The following is a 20,503-nucleotide window of genomic DNA, read 5'->3' on the forward strand; positions in this document are numbered from 1 at the left end:
GAGCTCGGACGGAGTATTCTTCTGACGCTGTCGCAGCGTGTTGGCCAGTTCTGTCAAGTTTTCTTTGCTGTCTGAGTGTACGTTGACAGGGGATGGACGCCAGTTGGTCAATGCGGAAAACACATTCTCGAGGAGCGCAGTACCAACACGCTTACACATGCACATGGAGAGGCAACATTGCATATCTCTATCTATATATGTGCATTTATATGCAGATGTGCTCCACGACGAAATAACGATTATGCGTATGCATGAAACAAGAATACGCGGAACCCCGCCCATACGTAACGCTCGTTTTCGGCGATGGAGCTGGGACACCTCAGAGACTTTCTATCTCCTTTTCTCTATCGACAGTACTCACTCGCTCCTTCCTCACCTTCTTCATCAAGGAAGCAAAACAACAATAAACAACACGGTTGTGCCAGATCCTGCTTTGTGTGTCTCAAACCCTTCCTGACCTCCCATCCTTCGCGGGCTCACTCTTGGCTAGCCGTCGAGATCCATCCTGCGAAGTCCTTCAAAAGATTCTCAAAATCTGCTGGAGCCTTCTCCACTGAACGCAGTAGAAACACGCAGAAGGTGAGCGCGACATTTTCAGGCATCCACGAGATTGAAAATTCGGAATCAAACCGCGAGGACCTCAAAAATACGCACAAGACGACGGCAGCCACGTCCAGCCGACGGAGGCTGCGCCCTGAGACCGAAGGAGATCGCGAACACGTAAAGGATGCCGAGGCACACAACATTCGGATACGGGCTTGAGGCACCAACACGCTGAAAGGCACTCGTGTGGGAACGAACGCGAGAGGAGGAAAGAAGGAAAATGCCGCATATGCGAAATGAACTCAAAAACACAGGAGCTAGATCCAGAAACCATAGGCCGCATGAGCATTCCGCGTACTTTCGGTAGAGAGAACGGCGCGCTTCAAATCTTCTTCTGTGAACCGACACCCTGGAAAATAGACGTACACGCAAGCAGAAACAACAAGACCGGAGAATTCTAAAAGGAATGCGCTGTAGTGCATACGCTTGACGGTCATCCGTGCCTCTATTGAGTCGCTTAGCGACGCCGCCGACTCAATACGTGCCTAGGTAAACTGAGGGCATGCATGGCGTCATGTAGGCCTGTGCGCACAAGCATCTACACACCCCCTTTGTAACTCCGCATGTCGCACAAAAAAGTGTCTATCGCTGCTGATACAGCAAAATAATATATCTATATCTGTCTATCTAAGCATCCAACTATCTATCTACCTATCTATCTATATATGTATATATCTATACATATAGGTCTCAGGGGGTCAATGGGCTCGCTGAGAGGGTAAGCAGCCACGCTGGCTGCAGTCAGCAGTCGCATTTCGTTCTGGGGTCGCCGCGCGCACTGACCTCGAAGCGAAACAGTAAGCGCGTCAACCAGTTCAGGGCAGAGACAGTCCGAGTAGATCTTCGCCTCCGTCACTGCGCCATGAGCAACGTTCACATGAACCTCCTGCATGGCCAAAAAGTAGGTGCAAAAGGAACTTAAACCAAGATTGGCTCGCAAAGACCGTCGAATCCTCGGTGCCCGCATCCTCTCACGTGCAGTCACCCGCGCGCCTTGCGATGGACCGCATGCGGACGCAAACCACCACTGGAGAAAAACACGAAAAAACTGCGGCAAGATGTAGACAGCCCCCGCTCAAGCCTGAACCTTTTACGCATAAATCGCGTGCCTGCGTATCTACATGCTCATGCGAATATATATATATATATATATATGCATATGTATATATATGTATAGGCATGTATGCGTTAGTGAGTACGCGTCCGACTCCACACATATGCACGTAAGCGTGCCCTGTGAAAATCCTCGGAGAAGAAAAGATAGCCGCATCACCCACGTGGTGCAAGAGCAGAGTCAGTAACCTACGGAGCCACGACATATATATATATATATATATATATATATATATATATATATATATATATATATATATATATATGGTGTACATCTTCTCGAGCGCGACCGCGTGTGCAGACATGTGGATATTCTCTCTGGCGGAGAGAGCTTACAAACGATCCCCAGGGGAATCTGTGAGAGAGCGACCGTTCAAAGGCGGGGCTGTGGCCGTAGCGCCACTCCCAGTTGGAGAGTGTTTGCAGGTGAGTCTGGAAGCCTGGATGCTCACGCATGCGGTACTGCGTGCCGTCGACCTGCAGCGACTCGACGGGCTCGACGTCCCGCGAGATTTTCTTCTCCGCTGCAGCTCCGTACTCCTCGATGAACGAGGCGATGATGGCATCGCACAGCTGAGAGAGAAAACAGCGAGAAAGCGCAGCGGATTGATGAGAGGTTCGCGAAAGATCGAGACTCATAAGGCTAGATGAGAGACACCGCGGAGACGATGAAGACGGAAGGTAAACACAGGCGCGAAGCACAGGCCCAGAGATTTTGCAACGCATAAAGGCAAAAACAGGAAGTAACGAAGAAACGAAGCGGCAGCACTGAAAAAACACTAGGATACTGGTTAAACGGACACAGAGAAAAATCACTAAAGGAAAAAACAGATATTGCAGGGAAACACCGAGCGTCGCGTTTTTTTTAGATCTACTCCTACGATGAACGCTTGCGGCCTACGTTTTCATGGGTGATGCCAGCATACAAAGTCTTCAGGTTCACAACGCGAGAAGCAACGCTCTTAATGCTTTTGCTGTCGAGCTTCTCCTTGCTCGGAGTCAAGTACCGGGTCAGCGCCTCGCAGTCCACCTCCCGCATCAGAGTGCCTGGAAACTCCCAAGAAATGGCAAAGAGGCATGTATGCACAGCTATATATATGTATATATATGCGGTACACACATCTTTATGTCATTATACATATATATATATATATATACATGCATATCGGCACCTTCTTATGTATGTGCATAGGTACAGCACGATGGACAGTGGCTCTGTCTGATGCTCTGTGAGTTTTTTGCCTTTTCGGCCTGTAGAAGAGACGTAAACACTCCATATGATCCGAAGTACAACGATCAGGCAGGCGCGTCGATTGGATGCTGGCAGACTGCTTGAGGAGCGCCTTTCCTCGCGCTGCCTGTAGCTTCGCATCTCTGACTGTGGCTTCGCCTGTGCGTACCGTGGTGTAGCCAGCTGTGAGGCAGTTTCGAATACGCCGCTCCTGAGAACTGGGGAAACGACAAGACACCTCGCACTGCAGTGAGACATCATTGGGCAAACGCGCTCGCATGCATCGCCTCAAGCAGCAGCCATGCACTAAGGCGGGCACCCAAGCGCGTCTAGATACACCAAACAATCAAACTGAGTTGCGATTCCTCTTCTCTGCAAGCGGCATTCACTCGTCACTCGAAGCCATGGCGGTGAGGAGTCGGTGCGCGTTTTGCACGCGGCGCCCGCCTCACCTTCCGCCCGTCCGCCGCGACGAGGTCGTTTCGCCCGCTCGCCGCGCCTTTCACGCAGAAGGCCTTCTCGAGGGCGCGCAGGATGATGTTGTTGTTGCGCTCTTTGCTGTGGAGCGCGAGGGGGTCGAGGAAGGTGAAGCAGGTGTTGCCGAGATCCTGTAGGCATCAGGCGCAGAAGCGACCAGCGACGCGGTGTAGCAAAGGTAGTGGCGGGGCGAACACGTCAGACGCACGCAGAAACACGGAGGAGAAACAGGCGACTCGAACGCCAACAAACGACAAAGAGGCGCAACAGCAGGGGCGGGGGACGCAGATAACGAAAACGATGCCAAGAGACAGAGAGCAGGAACGAAGAAAGCCAAAAACGCAGAGGAACTGAGAAAGCTGAAGTGGGCGGCGCGCGCCAAGGAAAGCAAATTCGTGCCGCAAAACTACATCTGAGGGAGTTCTTTTCAGTCCCGCCCTGGCGTCCACGGCTGCGCAGGGTGCATGGCGAATCAAGTGAGAGGAGCGGAAGCAAGAGTGTGGGAAAAGAGGAGGAAATGATGCTGAAAGAAAGGCAGGAATAGCGGAGGAAACTGAAGCACGAGACGAGCAGCGAGAGACTCGGGAGAGAGGGAGCCGCAAGACACAGGCGAGAACTCGGGAGAGAGGACGCGACAAGCGTTTAGGTTTTGGACAAGATAGAAGAAGAAAGAGTGCGAGGACCGTCCCGATGAAAAGGAGGGAAGACGCGCGAAGTGCAGAGGAGTTTTTCTCACTTGGTAGACAGCTCCGCCGCCAGTGTATCGTCTCGCGAGCGTTACTCCGTCTTCCTCCATTTTTTGGATGTTGCACTCCCTCCACGCATTTTGGTGGCGGCCAATGACGATAGTTTTGTCGTTTCTCCACAGGAAAAGGAGGGGTACTGAGGAGTCTCTTGCCTCGGCGCTGTCCGCCCGCGCCTGGCGCCGGCCCTCGTCCTCTCTCTCTGCAGCGTCCGGCGTCCCCGCGCGCTTGCCAAACACGTCAATGAGGAAGCACTCCGTCGCGAGGTTCTCGACGATATCGTTGGAGGCCGAAGACAGAATGCGCAGTGCGCCGGCGGAACTGGAGCTGGTCGAGAAGGCGGCACGCCGCTGGAGAGCGGCAAGAGGAGAGACACCGCGGGCGTTTGGCAGCAAGGAAGACGAGCGCAAAACTACTGGCGTCGAGGCAAACGGCCGAGCCGCGGGAACAGAAGGGGAGGCGCGAGAAAAACGTGCGGCAGGCGGTAGCGGAGGCAGGGCGTCGGGCTGCCTCAGGAGCGAACCAACCCCTGCGCGGCTCGGGGTGACAATTCGCATTTCGACAAGGGCAAGAAGAAAGGAACAAGAGTGGGGGGAAAAGAGTCGCGAGACGCAAGAAGCAGGCCTTGTTGACGCCAGCGGATCTTTTTTCGCGTGCGTCGAGGAAAGATCCCACTACAAGACGAGGGAAACGCGGAGAGGAGAGACAGCCGGAAGGACTTCAGAGTAGGCGCCGGCAGGAGAGCGCGCGTGAGAGTCTACCACCGACACACGGTAAGAATCAGAGCGAGAAGCTAGGAAGGACGCTTGGGAGTGCAAGATACGCCTGCATCAAGGGACACCAGGCCGCAGAGAACGTCTGATAAGTTCAGGTTACGAGGCGGAAGCCCTGTGAAGAGATGAAGAGGAGAATATCGCGGAGACCGTCGCCTCGTCCTGCGTGAACGGCACTGATGCAAGGCAACAACCGCCTCTGCAGAGGACTGCGTGGAAGGCAGAGAAGGGAGGAAAATAAAAAATGGAAGAAAAAGGGCGGCGCGGAAGCAGCCGGTCTAGGAATGGGGCAATGAAGGGCAGCTGAAACGACACGGCGACGACACGCACGCTTGCTGAGTCAAGTGAGGACGAGGCAGGGGGCTGAAGGCGAGAAGACACACGAAAAAAACCGGCGAAAATGGGAAGCCGCACGAGAAAGAAAGGAGTGTCAGTGGAGAAGAAACTGCGAGAGAAGCGTAAGCCAAGAAAGTACGCAGCGCAACGCCGCGAGTGGGAGAAAGGAGACACACGAACAATTGCGTTCTAAGCACCAGAGTACTGACCTCGCACACACAAATTCGAAATCCTGCTTGACAATTAAACCCTGATAACGAAAAAAATAAATGTAATCACAGAAGAATGCCCCTAAACCAGAAGAGAAGGGAACGAGGGGAAATTTTCCAGCACGGGAAAAATGCACACCAGATGGGACTCGAACCCACAACCTTGGCCTTAGGAGGGCCACGCGCTATCCATTGCGCCACTGGTGCTCCGGCAGATGCTGATTTTGTATCGTGCCTCTCTCGGCTTTCGCTTTCGGAACCTGCGTAATCTAGATGCGTGACTGCACAAGCGACTTTGTAGTTTTACAAGGTGTTCAAAGGCTTTTAAGCCAACGGAACGCGTGGATCTGCAGTACTATTGCCACTGTCCGCATGCGACGGTCTGTTCCGCGGCAGCCAGACGTGTTGACGAGAGAGGCCTGCTGTGTGGATAGGCAAGGCGTTTTCCGATATCCAGCGCAACGACGCGACACAGGAGAAATAGCCTAAATGGTAAGACCTCGTCCATCGTGCACCACACAATCTGAGGTAAAAGTTTTTTTGCGACCCGCCACATAGTTCATCTTATTCATACAACGAACGAGACAAAGCGAGAGCCTAGCAGCTCCGCCTTCCGTTTGCCCCGGATTGAAGCGATGCGCCGAAACTGCTGGAAGTACCGCCATCCTAAACCTTAAAGTTCATGTCTTTCTCTCTGTGCGGGTGTGAACTTGAGATCTAGAAGTCAAATACGTATGTTCTCAAACCCTGTAAGAGGGAAACGAAGGTTTTGGTGACAGGCAATTGAGTCGCGGTGTGCGCGGAGGGGCGCTGTCGCAAAGCGTCCCGAGTTTCCGCCTGCATGCAGTTTGACCTGGCATGACAACGCAGAAAAAATCCACAACCCTCCTTTCGCGGAGTCGTTTCACTCTCCGGACTGATGGAAATACGCGTCTTGTATGGTACATCAATTCATGCTGTGCGGCAGTGACTTCGCGCTGGCGTCGATGCTGATGCGCAAAGGCACGGGGTGAGATGCGCCGTGGAATAGTATCATTCAGACTCTCGCTGTGCTCATCGTGAGGTTCCTCTACGCTCATTGACTTCTTCTTTTAGAGGTTTCCTCGTCTCGATTTTCTTGGCTTGGCTCTTCACAGAGGCAGGCGCGAATCTGCTGCGGCTGTGACCGTCGGGACACCCCTTGGCGTTGCATGTGCGCGCGTGGGTTTCTCTAGAGCAGGCGTAGTTGCCGAGAAGAGGCTTCGAAATAAGTCTACCAACTCAAGATGCTGCGGACAAGGTTCTCCTTCCAAGGACTCGCTGGCGACTCAACTGTGCAAAAGGCCACGCGATGTCGCCTGGGGCCTGCCATCGCCGAGTCGGCGTGCCCGCCAGAAGCAGCGAGTGCGGCGACGGTCTGCGGGGAGCCCCCAGCGCATGGTTTTTGTGCGGCACGCGTCGCGTTGCCTCCAAAAGCTCGTCGGTCGATCGTCAGAAAGGCCACACGCACGCTGCTTCCGCGGCGACCGGCCTCATTCGCAGATACCAGCCAACGCAGTCCGCCCTCGGGATTGCTTCGCAGTCTAACGCCCGTGAAAAGGTGCCGGGACTCAGGCCTCCCCCGCATCCTTTGCGCCAGCTGCGCCGCCTTAGGCATCCGCTCGTACTCACAGGCGCCCTCTCCTGTGTTTAGGCCGACTTCTGCGTCCGCTCCTGGAGCGTACGCGAGGATCTGCCCCCCGTTTACCCGCCCCTTTGCGTCGCGTGAAGAGGAGAAGAAAGTCTTGATGACTCTGCACGCTGTTCAGCACTACGACGACGAGACCAAGCTCTCTATCAAAGTCTTCCACCTCCAGGAACTCGCGCAAACCAGCATGACGTTCAACCAGCTGAGTCTCGATGAGCGCTTCCTCACGCTGCTGCGGGGCATCCTGGCCAACGCCAAAGACCTCTCTCCAGCCCAGCTTCAGGCGCTGGCTATGTCCTGCCGAGAGCTCAAACTAAAGGGCTCCGATATCATGTGGAAAGCCATCGCGAAGCATATCGTCAGGCACACAAAAGTGAGTCTCGCGCCCAGACGCTATCCGAGTTTCTCAGTCGCCAGGTGAACTGACGAGGGCGCCAGAGAAGCTAGATTATGGAGAGGGAACGCCCTACGAAATGGATTCACGTTACGTCCAACTTGGGTCGGGAGCCCCTTTCGTCCCCAAGGGGCACAGCACGGTCAAAAGGAGTCGGCTCTATTCACAGTGTCGGCTCTCGAGATCTGCCGAATATGTCCATTTCGGCGGCGAGCGTTAACGCAGGTTGCCGAGGCTGATGCCCGGTGTTTTTTCTGCTCACGGTTGTCTATACAGAGTCCGTCGGCTCCGGGCAGCGGCATAACTTTCAGTCAGGTCGCGCACGCCATGTCATGCTTCGCCAGCAGGCAAGCTGAAGTGCAGAGGTACCTGAAGCACATGCTGACTTACATTCTCAAAGGCTCCCACCGGCTCAACGAGCACGACGTCGTCTGCGTCCTCTACACCCTTCGGAGGTAGGTCTCAACGCCGACAAAGGCATCTGTTGACCGAAGACAGGTTGTACTTTGCAGCATAAAACTCGATCCCCGACGGGGAAGGTGTCTTTCCGGCTGGCGCGCGTCAGCCTTTTCTTCACAGTGTATCTCCCAGACGTGTAAATGGATCGCTGAACGTGCCTCGAGGACATCTGTGGTGACATAGCCAGCCCCGAACGCGTTCAGGAGACCCTGTTTTCTCTACGATGCATGCGCGCTGCCAGGTACAACTGCAACACGACGGAGACCGACGGACGTTCTGACTGGCCTTACCTTCGCTGCCTGCGCCTCTGTGCTTCCATCGCGGAAAGGCGCTTAACTGAGTTGCATCCTCGGTATCTGGTGTATATCATCTTTGAGTGCGCGCGCATCGGCGTAGTACCGTGGCGCTTGATTTACCGAGCAAACAACTTAATCAAGCACTCGCTTCACCGCCTCTCAGACAAGGAGTTGGCTCTCTATGTCCTCGCCTCCTCGAAATACGGCGTGCTCGACGTGCGGCTGCTCAAGCGCATCGGTCGGCGACTCGAGGAAAACCAGCTGAGCTTCCAGATTTCCAACGCGAGCTTGTCGCTGTTGCTGTACGGCTTTGCCTCGATGAATTACCGCGACAAAAATCTAATAGGAATGTGCTGCGAGCGAATTCAAAAGTAAGCCTTGCCAGCCTTCCCTCAACGTTTCCACGTGTTGGTGGATTAACTACCTTGTTTAGCAGCGCCTTAGCACTGTATTTTCTCTCAGGGCCGCCTGTACGCTGGAGGACATCTCCATTGCGCAATTGGCATACGCGCTCGGAAAGCTCGGAGTCCGCGAGAAAGACTCATGGAACGCATTGGCGAAGGTGGCAGCGGTAAGCACTCACTGGCTGGGGCTCTTTTCAAAGAATGACGTCCAGCGGCCGCTTGCCAGTATGCGGCCTCTTATGTTCCTCGTTGGTTGTGTGAACAGGGACGCATGGACTCTATGTCCCCTGCAGAGATATCTAGCATCATGCATGCCGCTGGGAAAGTCGGGTTTGCAGACAAACGTCTCTTCGACGCCGTCGCCGAGCACGCGACGAAGCTGCAGGTACGAAGCAGCAGCACATTTTCGTGGACTGCGTGGTAGTGCGGGGGTCGCACTCCGCTCGAATTTTTGTGGACAAGCGGGGAGTGTAACGGGAGTAAGGCAGGCAGCTGCACAGATTCGCAATGTCCCCAGTCAGAGCCTGAGGAAGCAGCAGCCGCGAACGCGTGTTGCGTGGGACACGATTTCATGCAGCGTGGGACGCCGCGTCCTGTGAACAAGTCCATTGTCTTGTGCTTATCGTTGCAGGTGGCATTCAATTCACAACAATTGCTCAACCTGCTAGATGGTCTTACACTTGCCGGATTCTTCGACCAAGTAAGGAGAGACGCTTTGACCTCAAGTACTCAAGTCTGGAAAAAGCTGGCGCGGTTTGCATTCGGCTCGTCGGTGCGGTGGCGCTTGTGACTGTGTGTAGCAACTCTATCAAACGCTGCTAGATAATTTCCTCCGTACTGGCGGGGACGACGACATCCGAGGGATAAATCAGCTCCGGCGAGTGATGTTCACCATCTTGATAGAGGTGAGCAGTGCCCTGAGGGCAATGGGGCTTTTTGGCCCTCGCTCGGAAACAGCGAGAGCTTGACTAGAGGACGAAGAAAGATCGTGTGCCGCAGGCGCGATTTAGAATTGGAAATGCGTGACGGTGTCTAGTGTGTGTCTGTAATGCGTGCAGTTCCCCAGCTTCTTGGAAAAGGTGCCTCAATCAATCCAGCTTCTCGCTGAACAACATCAGCACCCATTTCTGGACCACCCGCTCCAGGTATACCACGGCCTGAACCGTCAGCTTGTTGAGCAATTGACATCCGTGTTGCTGCTGTGTGAATCCAGCTGTTTTCCGTGATTTCTTGCGTGCTTCCAGCCGTATCACCCTGAACTGAAGGCCTGCATGGATAGTATTGGCGTCGACGCGAAAATACTTGGCTCCAAAGGAGCCTATACATTCGACGCAAAGTTCAAACTCAGGTATGCCCCAGATCGTACGCCACCAAGTTGTGCGCACTCTCGGCATGCTCCCTCGTCAGGCACGCCTTGTGTGAGTGATCGATGCCGGTGCAGCGCAACTATGGAGAGTCGCAAAAGACGCAATGTCGTGCTGGACTTGCTCAGTGAGGGCAACTTCTGCCCATTGACCGGAGAACTGTTGGGCGTAGCAAGGTTGAAGCGGCGGCATATGGATATCCTCGGCTGGCACTACGTTGCTGTACGAAGAAAAAGCTGGGTGAAGTTAAAAACAAGGGAAGAGAGGGCGCAAGCACTTCGCGATGCCATCGTCGACCAAGTGGACCCGCACACAGGCGACCGTGGCGTCTTGTCAGTATAATGTGTTACCATTCGCGCGGTAGCCTGTAGTGGATGGCGTCGATTGTTTTTTATAGGACTTATAGTGATTCGCTATAGTAGACCTCAGGATGGGGCACTGTGAGTCCGGAAAAGTTATCTACCGACGACTAATATGGGCCGGTCGAAAAATGACCTGGTGGTGTTAGTAGAGCTATGATGCTGTTGGCGGCTGTCCCTCGATTTGCGCTGTTCCCGTATTGTCGAATGTCTGCAGAAGGAGCACTCGTACTATTCATGAACGTGTGGTGTCAATCGCTCGAGTTTCTCACTTTGAAGGTGGCCGTAGGAACAGCGTGGAGCGAGTATTCAACCTGGACAGGTCTGCACAGATCAGACCACATCAAGGATAGGCTTTAGACGAATCAGAAAAAGTGGCTTGCCCGGATGCGTTGTTGATTAGGATGTTTTTGTGTGGGTTTGTGCCAAAGTTACGCACTTTTACGTTCGGCGAATTCACGAGCACGTATTCTCCGTACTGATTGTGAGAGTCTGGCAAAGGTGCTTCGCCTGCGGAACTCTGTAGTGATTTTTAGGAAACCTCGTGTGAGGGCTCAACCTAGGGGTACCTGGAGTATTTACCGGGAACACATCTGGGTGAGTTGATGCGTAGTGCATACAGTCCATGCACGCAAGGCACTTGCCGGGGGCTTACCGGGAATATCCTCCTCGTACATTATTTGCCGCGCCTGCCAAAAGGCTATTCCAACTAACACTTTTTAAAGATATCCCAACTGAATTACCTTGGGAGCTTTAGTGTCAGCAGTATTGATGGGATATTGCTCCTCCAATGAAGGCGCCGGCACTTCGCGGCTAAGATCTCGTCGCGCGGGAGAGTAAGCGGCCGTGCCGCTTATAAGAGTAGCGGCCACGGCAACAGCCATAAGGGTTGCCTTCATTTGTGGAAGATGTTCCTGCTCCGTAATTCCAGCCAATCTCAGGCATTCCGCAGCAACCTGTGCGGGCAAACGGAGTCGGACACCGAGAAGTGACATCACCGACGGCCCTGTATGTACACTGCAAACTGGTGTGCACTGAGGATGGTCACTGTGTCAGTTAGTAGATAAGAGAGGTTGTGGAAAATAGCGAAAAAAGACTAAAGTGGCAAGTGCTTAGACACTTTGTGAGAGTGTGGCAGTAGATGACTTCCGTACGACTCAGTGGTCGCGACGGACGTGTTGAAGACACACCTAGTGCCCCCCAAGGCAACTCTGTCGCAACCAGCGGGCACACCCACACGAAGAAGGTGATGGCCGTCTTTTCCACGGAAGCTCATCATTACAGGAAAAAGTCACCTATGAGGTGGGATAGAGAAGCGCCGGAATCCCTGACGTCTGAATCTAAGCGGTGGAGCGAGCGGCAATAGGCGATCAGCCAGCTGGGAAGACACTTGAGCGGGCACGCATGCTTATTTTCGCTAATTTAGCGCATGCACGGTTTTCCTCGTTTAAGGGATCAGTAACTCAACATTCAAAAAAGACTCCCACTCATCACGAAGGTCGATTCCTTATGGAGGTGTCATCATGCATGTAGGCTAGTGAATACCGCTTAAAAGCGTCAGGGAATGTAGTGAGCCCCTGTGCATGCTCTGCAGGGGTCGCTAATGAGACTCCGAGTGTGTCTGGAGCGCACATACGTCAGTCACCATGTCAGGGTTGGACTACTACTGAGCACTATTATTTGGTGGTGGCTGACGATTCCACCTCTGTTTTCCGCAGCTTTCCGTTTAGGAAGTCAGGGGCTTGTGGCATCTCCTCCGCATGCTTCGCTGCAATGGGGACCGGAACAACGATCGTGGTCCGCGGCTCCCCCCTTCTCAGTCGACAACCATGAACGGAAATGGAAGGCGCGACGGTGGCGTCGTACGGCATGGCGGGGGTTTAGTGGCCCCGCATGGGGCGGTTTATCGAGCACACTGCATATGACTCATTGCGGCACGCGCACTGGATCCGATTCGATCGGAATAAAAACGAATCAAGCAGGCACGGCTGCTAAAGATCTGCGACCCCGGCCAGGCCCACCGTCGGCGGGTGACATTGTCCTCGTCCACATTCAGTTCATCCTTGACACCGGTGAAGGTTTCGGGTCGGTTCGCACTCCTCAAAACGACAGCAGTGCCCAAGGCTGTCTCAGATTTGGCGATGAAAAACGTTCTGGCTGCAAATCTGCAGTCTATGCTGGGAATGTGAGCGGAGAGGCGGAGGCGCCGGTGCGCTTCGCTCCGGTTAGCAGTGAGACATCGCCAACGCTGTTGGCGTCTGATTTTCCTAATATCATGACGGCTGCTATGAATGAGAAAGAAGACTGCCAGTGGCCAGTCTTCGTCCCGTTCTCTATACCTGGTGAAACGGTTTGGGTACGAATTCATAACACGTTTGCGCGGCACAGTTCTGGCTTCATTGTCGCTCACGTCGGTGGCCCTTCTCCTCGGCGTTCTACTCCTCCATGCCCGTATTTTGGAATGTGCAGCGGGTGCCAATATCAGCATATGCCACTTCAAATGCAGGTAGGCGGACGTTTCATCGAATTGGATCAAGCTCTAACCGAGCTGCCCACGCTTGTGATCCGGCACCTACCCGTCGGAAGTTTGTGTATCCGTGTGGCCTGGTGCAATGCGTTTCCTGCTCAGCACTCCGTAAAACGGGAGCATGTCCGAGGTGTCCTGCGCCGCCTGGCTGGTCTGCCATGGAGCATCGTTGTCAATAAGGTTGTCTCCGATAATCAGCTTGGGGGCTACCACTATCGGTCGAAGATTACCCCGCATTATAGTTTCTACCGAGAGGGCAGCATTCCTGCTGTCGGGTACAATTGCGTCAAATCTCCCAGACGAGTACGTCACTCGGAGATGAACGGGTTAAGGCTGCCCTACATTACCTGACGCTGCATTCTTCCGCCTTTCACACTCTCTCAGTGTGTGCCTCAAGATTCAACGACAAGTGTTCGTGTTTTATGTTTGTAATGTAGTTGCTCCCGCGCGTGTGCATGTGCTTGTCATATCTGGGTATTCGGATGTAACGAGTTTCCGCAAGAAGAGTATTCTCTTATTCCTGCTGGTTTGAGCGCCGTCAAGTACGGCTCAGCGGCTCTCGTTTCTATCGGATGAGGCTGAGCTGGACCTGGCGTGTGCAGCAAGATTGTCCGCGCGTTTTCATTTTCTGGTTCTGAGATTGAAGGCAGTATTTGTATGCTCTTCGTAGTGCCAGAGATGTGTGCATGTTGCGTTCAGGTCTTGGAGATCCAGTCGTGCAAACTGGCTCTGCCGTCGATAAATGAAAAGCTGACTGAGCTCCGCAAGCAAGTCTCTGTACAAGCTCAAACTCCTTCTGCTTCTCCTGCCACAAAGTCAAGGAGGAAAGGCGCTACGCTTCTCTTGTGTGATAACGGTGAGTGGGTCGCGTCCTCACCTGACATGAGGGGGAAAGACACGCGAACGCAGGTGAAAACTGCCAGCTGCAATATGGTGGTGTCGATTCTATGTATCCGGATGTCTTCCCGACGCATGTTTTCTAGCAATCAATCATCGCTGGTCTTTGCTCAGTCAGGAGCATAACGCGCATCCACGGCCCTTCCAGGCTCGGTATGCCTCTTTATGCAGGTCAGAATGCCGTCACAAGCGACCCCGCGGCGCTCTGCGCGGCGACGGACGTTGACGGTCTTCAGTGTTGGTATCGAGCTGGAGACTTCTTCCAGGTCAATCGGCGCGTCCTCCCCTTGTTAGTACGTGTGCCTCGAACGCGAGATGGAAGTGGCTGCATTTGTCGCAGATAATCCCTGCGCATCGCGCAGGTATTTGACGCAGATCTGCTGCAGTCGTCGCGTCGTCACGTTTCACGAAATCAGCAGATGCTACTTGGAAGCCGCCGTCGCGTTTTGGTCCGGGATTTGATAGGCTGAATTCGTTTGTTGGTGGCAGGCGATGTGGCGCCACACTTTCGTCCCGCATAGAGTGTCTCCTGCGTGGCCCTTGGAGAGGAGTGGCTCCGCATGTCCGGTCCCCTCGGGGGGCTTTCTTGCGGGCTGGTATTCTTCGGAGACGGTCTAGTGCATGTCATGCTTGCGTCTATGTCCGTCCCTGCAGGTCTCACACGTCCGCGAACAACTCCGTGACGCGCGCGCTTACCCATCGACTCGCGCTTGCCGTCGGCTGCTGCTGGATTGCTACTGCGGCGTAGGCCTGTTCGCCTTGGCGTGTCACGACGATTTCGAGGTACGCGCCGTGTGCCTCGAAGAACTGCTGATGTGCGGCGTGGCAGCCCTAGTCTCCGTGGATAGCCGGGATGCATGAGTTTCTATCAGTCCGCTGGCCAATGCGAAGCGCACTAGGCGTGCGGGCGCCCCCGGCCGGCAGCGCCGCCGCGTTCCGAGCCCGAGCGCGCCCGAGCGAGCGGCCTTTGAGCAGCCCCATCGGTTTGTGCACATCTGTGTCACAGCAGTGAAAGGCGTCGACTGGAGGCAGCGGGTTTATCTTTACTGTGTGGCCTGTGGCCTGCAGGCAGTCGTTGGCTTTGACGTCTGCGCATCGAGCATTGAGTTGGCGAGATACAACGCACAGTGCAACTCCAAGTGGAGAGCTCGTTTCGAGACCAGCGATGCCAGAAATTTCTTTGGTAAGCAGATTCCAGCTTTGAGATCCGGCCATGTGCTCCCACATACCAGTTCGCGAGATGGTTTTTGAGCCGTCGCTCATCATTCCCTCGACGTGAGCAGTTCTGTTTCTCGGCACTTGGCCAGGTCTCGTCTGCCTGTTGCTACGAATGGTGCGTCTGTCCCTCAGATTCCTTCCCCGCAGAACTCTCGCCATCGGATACGACACGCGTCTGCGTGGTTGTGGATCCTCCAAGGAAGGGATGTGACACTGACTTCTTAAGAAGGCTCATAAAGTGAGTAACCGTTGCGTGCAAGGCAAACGCTCGACACTGGAGGATAATGTATGCATGTATATATGTATGTATATGTATATATGTGTGCATATGTATGAATATATTTATTTATATATGTATGTACTTGTATATGTGTAGGAATGAACATGTCTGTACAAACACCTTTATGTATGTACAGACAAATACGCGTACAAGGGACGCGGAGGAGCCATATGTACGTTGCAGGGGGCAGCTTCCCGCGACCCTGGACTCTCGGTGATTTCTCCCCGTCCGGGAAACCGTCGACTCGTAAGCATGCATTTGATGCGCTTCTTCAGGCTAAGTCCCGAGCGAATCGTCTATATATCTTGCCACCCGGCGACTCAGGTAAGCACGGAGTGGAAGCCCGGTATGCGTTCGTGGTCTCTCCCGCGCCTGTCTGGCTGTAGACGCTGGATGCGCTGCTTAGTCGCTCTGGGTCTCTCAACGCGCTTCGGTGTCTCATCAACCGTTTTTGCTGTGTGCATCAGGCAAGAGATGTGAAGATTTTGCGCGAAGCCTACACTGTAACGAATGTTCAACCCTTCGACATGTTTCCTCACACTCGGCATATTGAATGCGTCGTCACGTTAGAACGATGTACCGAGGATCAGGCGGGGGGCTGACCTGTGTCAACTCCGGCCTGCGTCAAGGTGAATGACAAAGAGAGAACCCCCGCTGCTTGCTAAATGATTCAGTCAGCGTTGACTTCGCCGGTTGTTGCCCATCTTGGTGAACGGCTACACAGAGATCGCCCTGCTGCGCTCTCCGGGGATCATGGTGCTCCAACCAAATGCTCACGCAGCAACGGCAGGTGCTAGGGAGAGCAGCCCTGGGTATCAGCATGCGTCTGCACGCTAAGTCCCCCTTCATGTTTACCTTGAAGCGCCCGGGCTGGTGAACAGGTGCTGGAGCACGTCACCTTTTCTGAGAGTGCCCGTCAGTTGGCCGCATAGAGCAAGACGCGGTGATTACACTGAACAGGTGGCACTGGGCTGGCGCCCTGGGTGCCCAACGGAGTAGCCTACGCAGAGCTGCACTTTGAGTTGTTTGCCGTCTGAAAAATTTGATTAGGTCCGAAGTACTCTCCCCTTCCTGCTTCTGCGCAGTGTAATGTCTTGTGGAAGTCACACGGTGCAAAGTCGTTACGTGCTAGGAACTCTCCTGAGTAAATCTCAATATCCGGGATACTGTCAGCCTCGCAATCGTGCGTTCACGTATTTCCCCACATATGTTCCTCAGTGCTACCAGCGGGTGGCGCAGCGTTTCAGTACTGACGTAGAGGCTTTCGCTCGAACGAGGCTTGCTACGGTCTTTGCAGGGAAGTGTTGACTCTCGAAAACCCCGAGCGTATGGTCAAGCTTGCAATTTTCACGACTGTCGATGTGAGACGCAGGGAAGACGTAGTAGGGGCTCAGGGCAAAACAGTCGTTTAAAACTGGCGAAACAATGCGCGAACTCCTGGATATGTGCCTGTACTTGACGAAGTGACTAAAAGAAGAATGGGGGCTCAGGTACTGCTGCGGTAACTGCTGTGTTTAAATAGCGGTCAACTATCCCTTTCCCTTACGTTCTCAGGGCATGGAATACCAAACAGATAACATGAGGGTGGGCTCCCTGTTATACTTCCTAAAACGGGATTCCTAGGTTTACATGAACGTACCTTTTTTCTGCTCTATACTGACGAGCGACTGCCAGGCGGCATCATGGGAGCATTGAGGGCATCGTTTAATTCGGCAGTGAGTCCAAATCGTCCGCTATATGGCAGTTTGTACTCCTCGTGGGAAATCAAAGTGGACGGAGAAGAGTCATGAAAAATGTGCGAACACCGCATGAGGGCACATGGCTACAACTCGGACACGCTGCCAAACCAATGAAGGGCCCGAGGGACGCTGGTAACACAGTCGCGGCGCATCCGGCATCCAGGTATACACGAGAAAACTTTTTTGAGTTGAACTCATGTTTCGATTGCCGATATTCTGGCAGGAGAGTAGGGTTCACTGCCCGCCATTCAGTGCAAAAGCCTTCCCTCTAAACAAGCTGTGTTACCCTCGCTGCATCGGCATCCGGCCCGATATCACCACCAGCGGGTACACTACCCACCACCGGCGAAGACGAAACCAAGCCACCTGCTGGGACATCAGCAATCGCAGTTGGCCCTTCATCTGCTGCCAGAGGTGCTGATGGGTTTGCAATCGTATCTCCACCCACTTCGGTTGGGCCTGCCAATACACGGCTCCTTCCCCTGAAATACGGGGATTCTTCAATCGAAAGGCCTTTCGTCTCCTTCACAAAGAAAAATGTGAATAACAAAGTGATCCCTAAAGCTACTGTGCATATCCCAACAAACACGCTGAAACCCTGCTTCAGCAAGAAATCAGAAGGCAGGACAATAGCTACAGTCGCAAGCCAGTTTAGCCCAGAGGCCAGTCCAGCCGCTCCCTGTTTGATCTCGGGGGGGAAAATCTCGTGGAGGTAGATCCACAGCACTGGCCCGTAACCAACAGCGAACCCAACAATAAAGAGGTAGACACATCCTACCGTCACCCACTGCACAGCGGTACTCTCCTTATCAATGAGATTTGCGACAAATGCGATGCACATGGCAACAAATGTGACTGTAAGAGATATTTGCAGCAGTGTGCGACGCCCGAGGCGATCGACCAGCGGAATCGTGATGATGGTCAAGACTACATTCAGCGCCGTGACGCCGACAGTCAGTCCTGTAATGACGTGTTGCGGAAGCTTTAGCGATGAGTACAGATTGTTGCTATTTGCCACAAGCACATTAATACCAGAGAACTGCTGCATGACGGAGAGGAGGCACGCCAGGAAAATGACCCAACGGTAGGTCGGATGAACGACAGCCTTCCACACAGTGAGCTGCCGAGCGCGTTGAATTTTCTGCTGGTATCGTCCATTGATAATCCGCTGGAGCTCTACATCGATATCTTCACGACCGTAAATCTCGCGGAGCAAAGCTGTCGCCTTCGCCTTCTGTTTCTTCTCAACCATATAGTGCGGTGTCTCAAACGGGTACACCCATACAAGAAGACCAAGCGCAATGAGGCTCACTGCGGCAGGTAAACCCAACATGACGCGCCACCACACCTGCTGGAAAACTGTCAAGGTGTAGACATGGTCACCTGCCGGGGCGTTGCCGAACGCTAGGCCAAGGACGGTGCCTACGCAAATACCGATTGTAATGTAGAGCTGATGAAAGGTACCAAAAAAGCCTCGGCTGGAGTCTGGGGTAACCTCAGCGCAGTACATCGGAACGCAGACTGTGAACAGCCCCACGGCTACTCCGACAATCAGGCGGGCTATCAGCAGCGTTGGAAACCCCTCTGCTGCAGCTGAGAGGACACACCCCAACAGGCATAGGCAGTGCGTGAAACACAGTGATGCGCGACGCCCAAAATCCGTTATTCGCCCCCCGAGAAGGCATCCGACGAACGCACCGAGAAATACACCTGTGTTGATCAACGAGCCGTAAACAAGCCCCTTATCACAGTCAGAGTAATGGCCCCCTGCCGCGTCCTTGCACCACCCGAAGTCCAAGATAATGAACGCCTTGGAGGTGTTGAGCGCTGATATGTTGTACCCAAACTGGAATGACCCGAGCACGGCTACCAAAACTAGCTGGGCAGTGGTGCTCAGGAATCCACACCCTTTCGCTGCATAGGAGTCTGGAGGGATGTCCCAGAGGGAAACAGCCTCACGCTTGAGGCTTTTTTCACGCATATCCTCAGTCGCCATTGCGGAAACAGAGTGAAACCTTGTGCGAGGTAAGCAGCGACCAAGATTAAAATTTTAGCAGTTGACCCGAAACACTCGTGGCCGTGCAACACAGAGTCCAAAGCTGGTCACCCTAACGGTACAATGTTACAAAAACTTTCTGGTTCGGTTAGAGAAGAGAATTTGTTTAATCGGCTGGCACGGGATCTGTGCAGGCTTCCAAACCCACGGTACTCTGACTCCCGTACCGGCCGAGGCATCGATAGCCTGGGGCACCCGATCACTGCCCGCGCTTCAGGCCGTAGCGCACCTTCAACAGCCTTTTACAGGCGGCTGCGACGCGTCAACAACCGTCATATTGCTTTGGTAACGGCGAGTGCTAGCTGTACTTTCGACCAGCGCCAATCGGGTCCCAGTTAGACCAGCGTCGCAGAAGGTGGGAGAGAGACCGGAAGGGCAGAAGCCTCTCATATCTACGCTAACTGCTACAGCAAGGTCGATGCAGATGCGGTATTGTCCTGTGTCGGAAGTACTGCCTAGGGAATTGATGCAGTTATAATGTGGAGGAGGCCAGTGATAGCCTTCCTGGAGGCACGCAACCAACCTGAAAGGCAGCGGCAAATGCTCTGCAACCACGGAAGAGCGGCACTGCTTCAGCCGGACGGAGAGTCAGGCTTTTCTGTTCCATGATCGGGGACTGCAAGAGCACAAACGACCCTTGAACAACTTTTGAAAAACAGTTCAGCTCTTTTGAGCACACATCTGCACAGATCACCACAGAGGCTTCAGTGCTACGTTGCCTGCAGAGTCACTCTCGCGGGATTCACGACTGTTCCTTAACTACTGAACAACACCGCGATAATATGCGATCCAGCAAAGAGCCTCCTGCGCTCACAGGCCGTACGACCGGTCGGCGGGAGTCTGTGGCGCTCTTTGAGCACTCCACGGCCATGAGTGACGGATGCAATGGACCTGCGTTCGTGAACAAGCGGTGACTATACATACCTCATTCTGCTGGATATTCCGTCGAGTGCTCCTTCATTGTGTTTCGTCTGCTGCTGAGTTGTGGCTTGCGTGCGGCCATATATCGCCACGACATGATCCGTAATAGAATGGAGAGGGGCGCATCGGACTCCAATACGTCAAGCCCATCACGTCGATGTTCATTGACTGCAGTCTACGGAGCGTTCACACTTTCCACCTGTAGTGAGTTTTCCCGCACATCTTCGGCAGGCACTATGCATTCGAACGGTGGCAGAAGAGACGCCTAAAGAAACCTACACGGGGAGCCCGTTGTAGCCTGGGATATTAATTCGCTCCTATGCATGGGAAAGGTGTGGATTCCTGAGCACCACTGCCCAGCTAGTCTTGGTAGCCGTGCTCGGGTCATTCCAGTTTGGGTACAACATATCAGCGCTCAACACCTCCAAGGCGTTCATT

At 53.8% G+C, this 20,503-nt stretch overlaps 4 protein-coding genes and 1 non-coding gene across 5 annotated transcripts; 2 read left to right on the plus strand and 3 right to left on the minus strand.

The window, feature by feature from the left end:
* Nucleotides 1–476: 476 nt before the first annotated feature.
* On the minus strand, nt 477–4,724 carry BESB_037800 (lipoyltransferase and lipoate-protein ligase subfamily protein; the record flags this gene model as incomplete). The annotated part of the gene is made up of 8 exons (XM_029362366.1): nt 477–553; nt 902–952; nt 1,387–1,489; nt 2,053–2,289; nt 2,618–2,763; nt 3,117–3,165; nt 3,400–3,555; nt 4,161–4,724. The coding sequence occupies 8 exons, from the start codon at nt 4,722–4,724 to the stop codon at nt 477–479; spliced, it is 1,383 nt and encodes a 460-aa protein (XP_029221331.1).
* Nucleotides 4,725–5,619: 895 nt separating this feature from the next.
* BESB_041210 lies at nt 5,620–5,692 on the minus strand. The gene has a single exon. It is a non-coding gene; the product is annotated as a tRNA-Arg (tRNA).
* A 1,058-nt stretch (nt 5,693–6,750) lies between these two features.
* Nucleotides 6,751–10,410, plus strand: BESB_037810 (uncharacterized protein; the record flags this gene model as incomplete). The annotated part of the gene is made up of 10 exons (XM_029362367.1): nt 6,751–7,524; nt 7,822–8,000; nt 8,246–8,671; nt 8,763–8,871; nt 8,970–9,089; nt 9,336–9,404; nt 9,505–9,609; nt 9,763–9,849; nt 9,949–10,052; nt 10,146–10,410. The coding sequence occupies 10 exons, from the start codon at nt 6,751–6,753 to the stop codon at nt 10,408–10,410; spliced, it is 2,238 nt and encodes a 745-aa protein (XP_029221332.1).
* A 1,938-nt stretch (nt 10,411–12,348) lies between these two features.
* On the plus strand, nt 12,349–15,951 carry BESB_037820 (tRNA (Uracil-5-)-methyltransferase; the record flags this gene model as incomplete). Its single annotated transcript, XM_029362368.1, has 9 exons — nt 12,349–12,933; nt 13,057–13,257; nt 13,654–13,810; nt 14,023–14,144; nt 14,506–14,634; nt 14,920–15,034; nt 15,202–15,307; nt 15,625–15,673; nt 15,817–15,951. The coding sequence occupies 9 exons, from the start codon at nt 12,349–12,351 to the stop codon at nt 15,949–15,951; spliced, it is 1,599 nt and encodes a 532-aa protein (XP_029221333.1).
* Nucleotides 15,952–17,356: 1,405 nt separating this feature from the next.
* On the minus strand, nt 17,357–19,084 carry BESB_037830 (facilitative glucose transporter GT1; the record flags this gene model as incomplete). Its single annotated transcript, XM_029362369.1, has 1 exon — nt 17,357–19,084. The coding sequence occupies one exon, from the start codon at nt 19,082–19,084 to the stop codon at nt 17,357–17,359; it is 1,728 nt and encodes a 575-aa protein (XP_029221334.1).
* Nucleotides 19,085–20,503: the final 1,419 nt, after the last annotated feature.

This window comes from Besnoitia besnoiti, chromosome II (genome assembly GCF_002563875.1).
Source record: "Besnoitia besnoiti strain Bb-Ger1 chromosome II, whole genome shotgun sequence".
In the NCBI taxonomy this organism is placed as follows: Eukaryota; Apicomplexa; class Conoidasida; order Eucoccidiorida; family Sarcocystidae; genus Besnoitia; species Besnoitia besnoiti.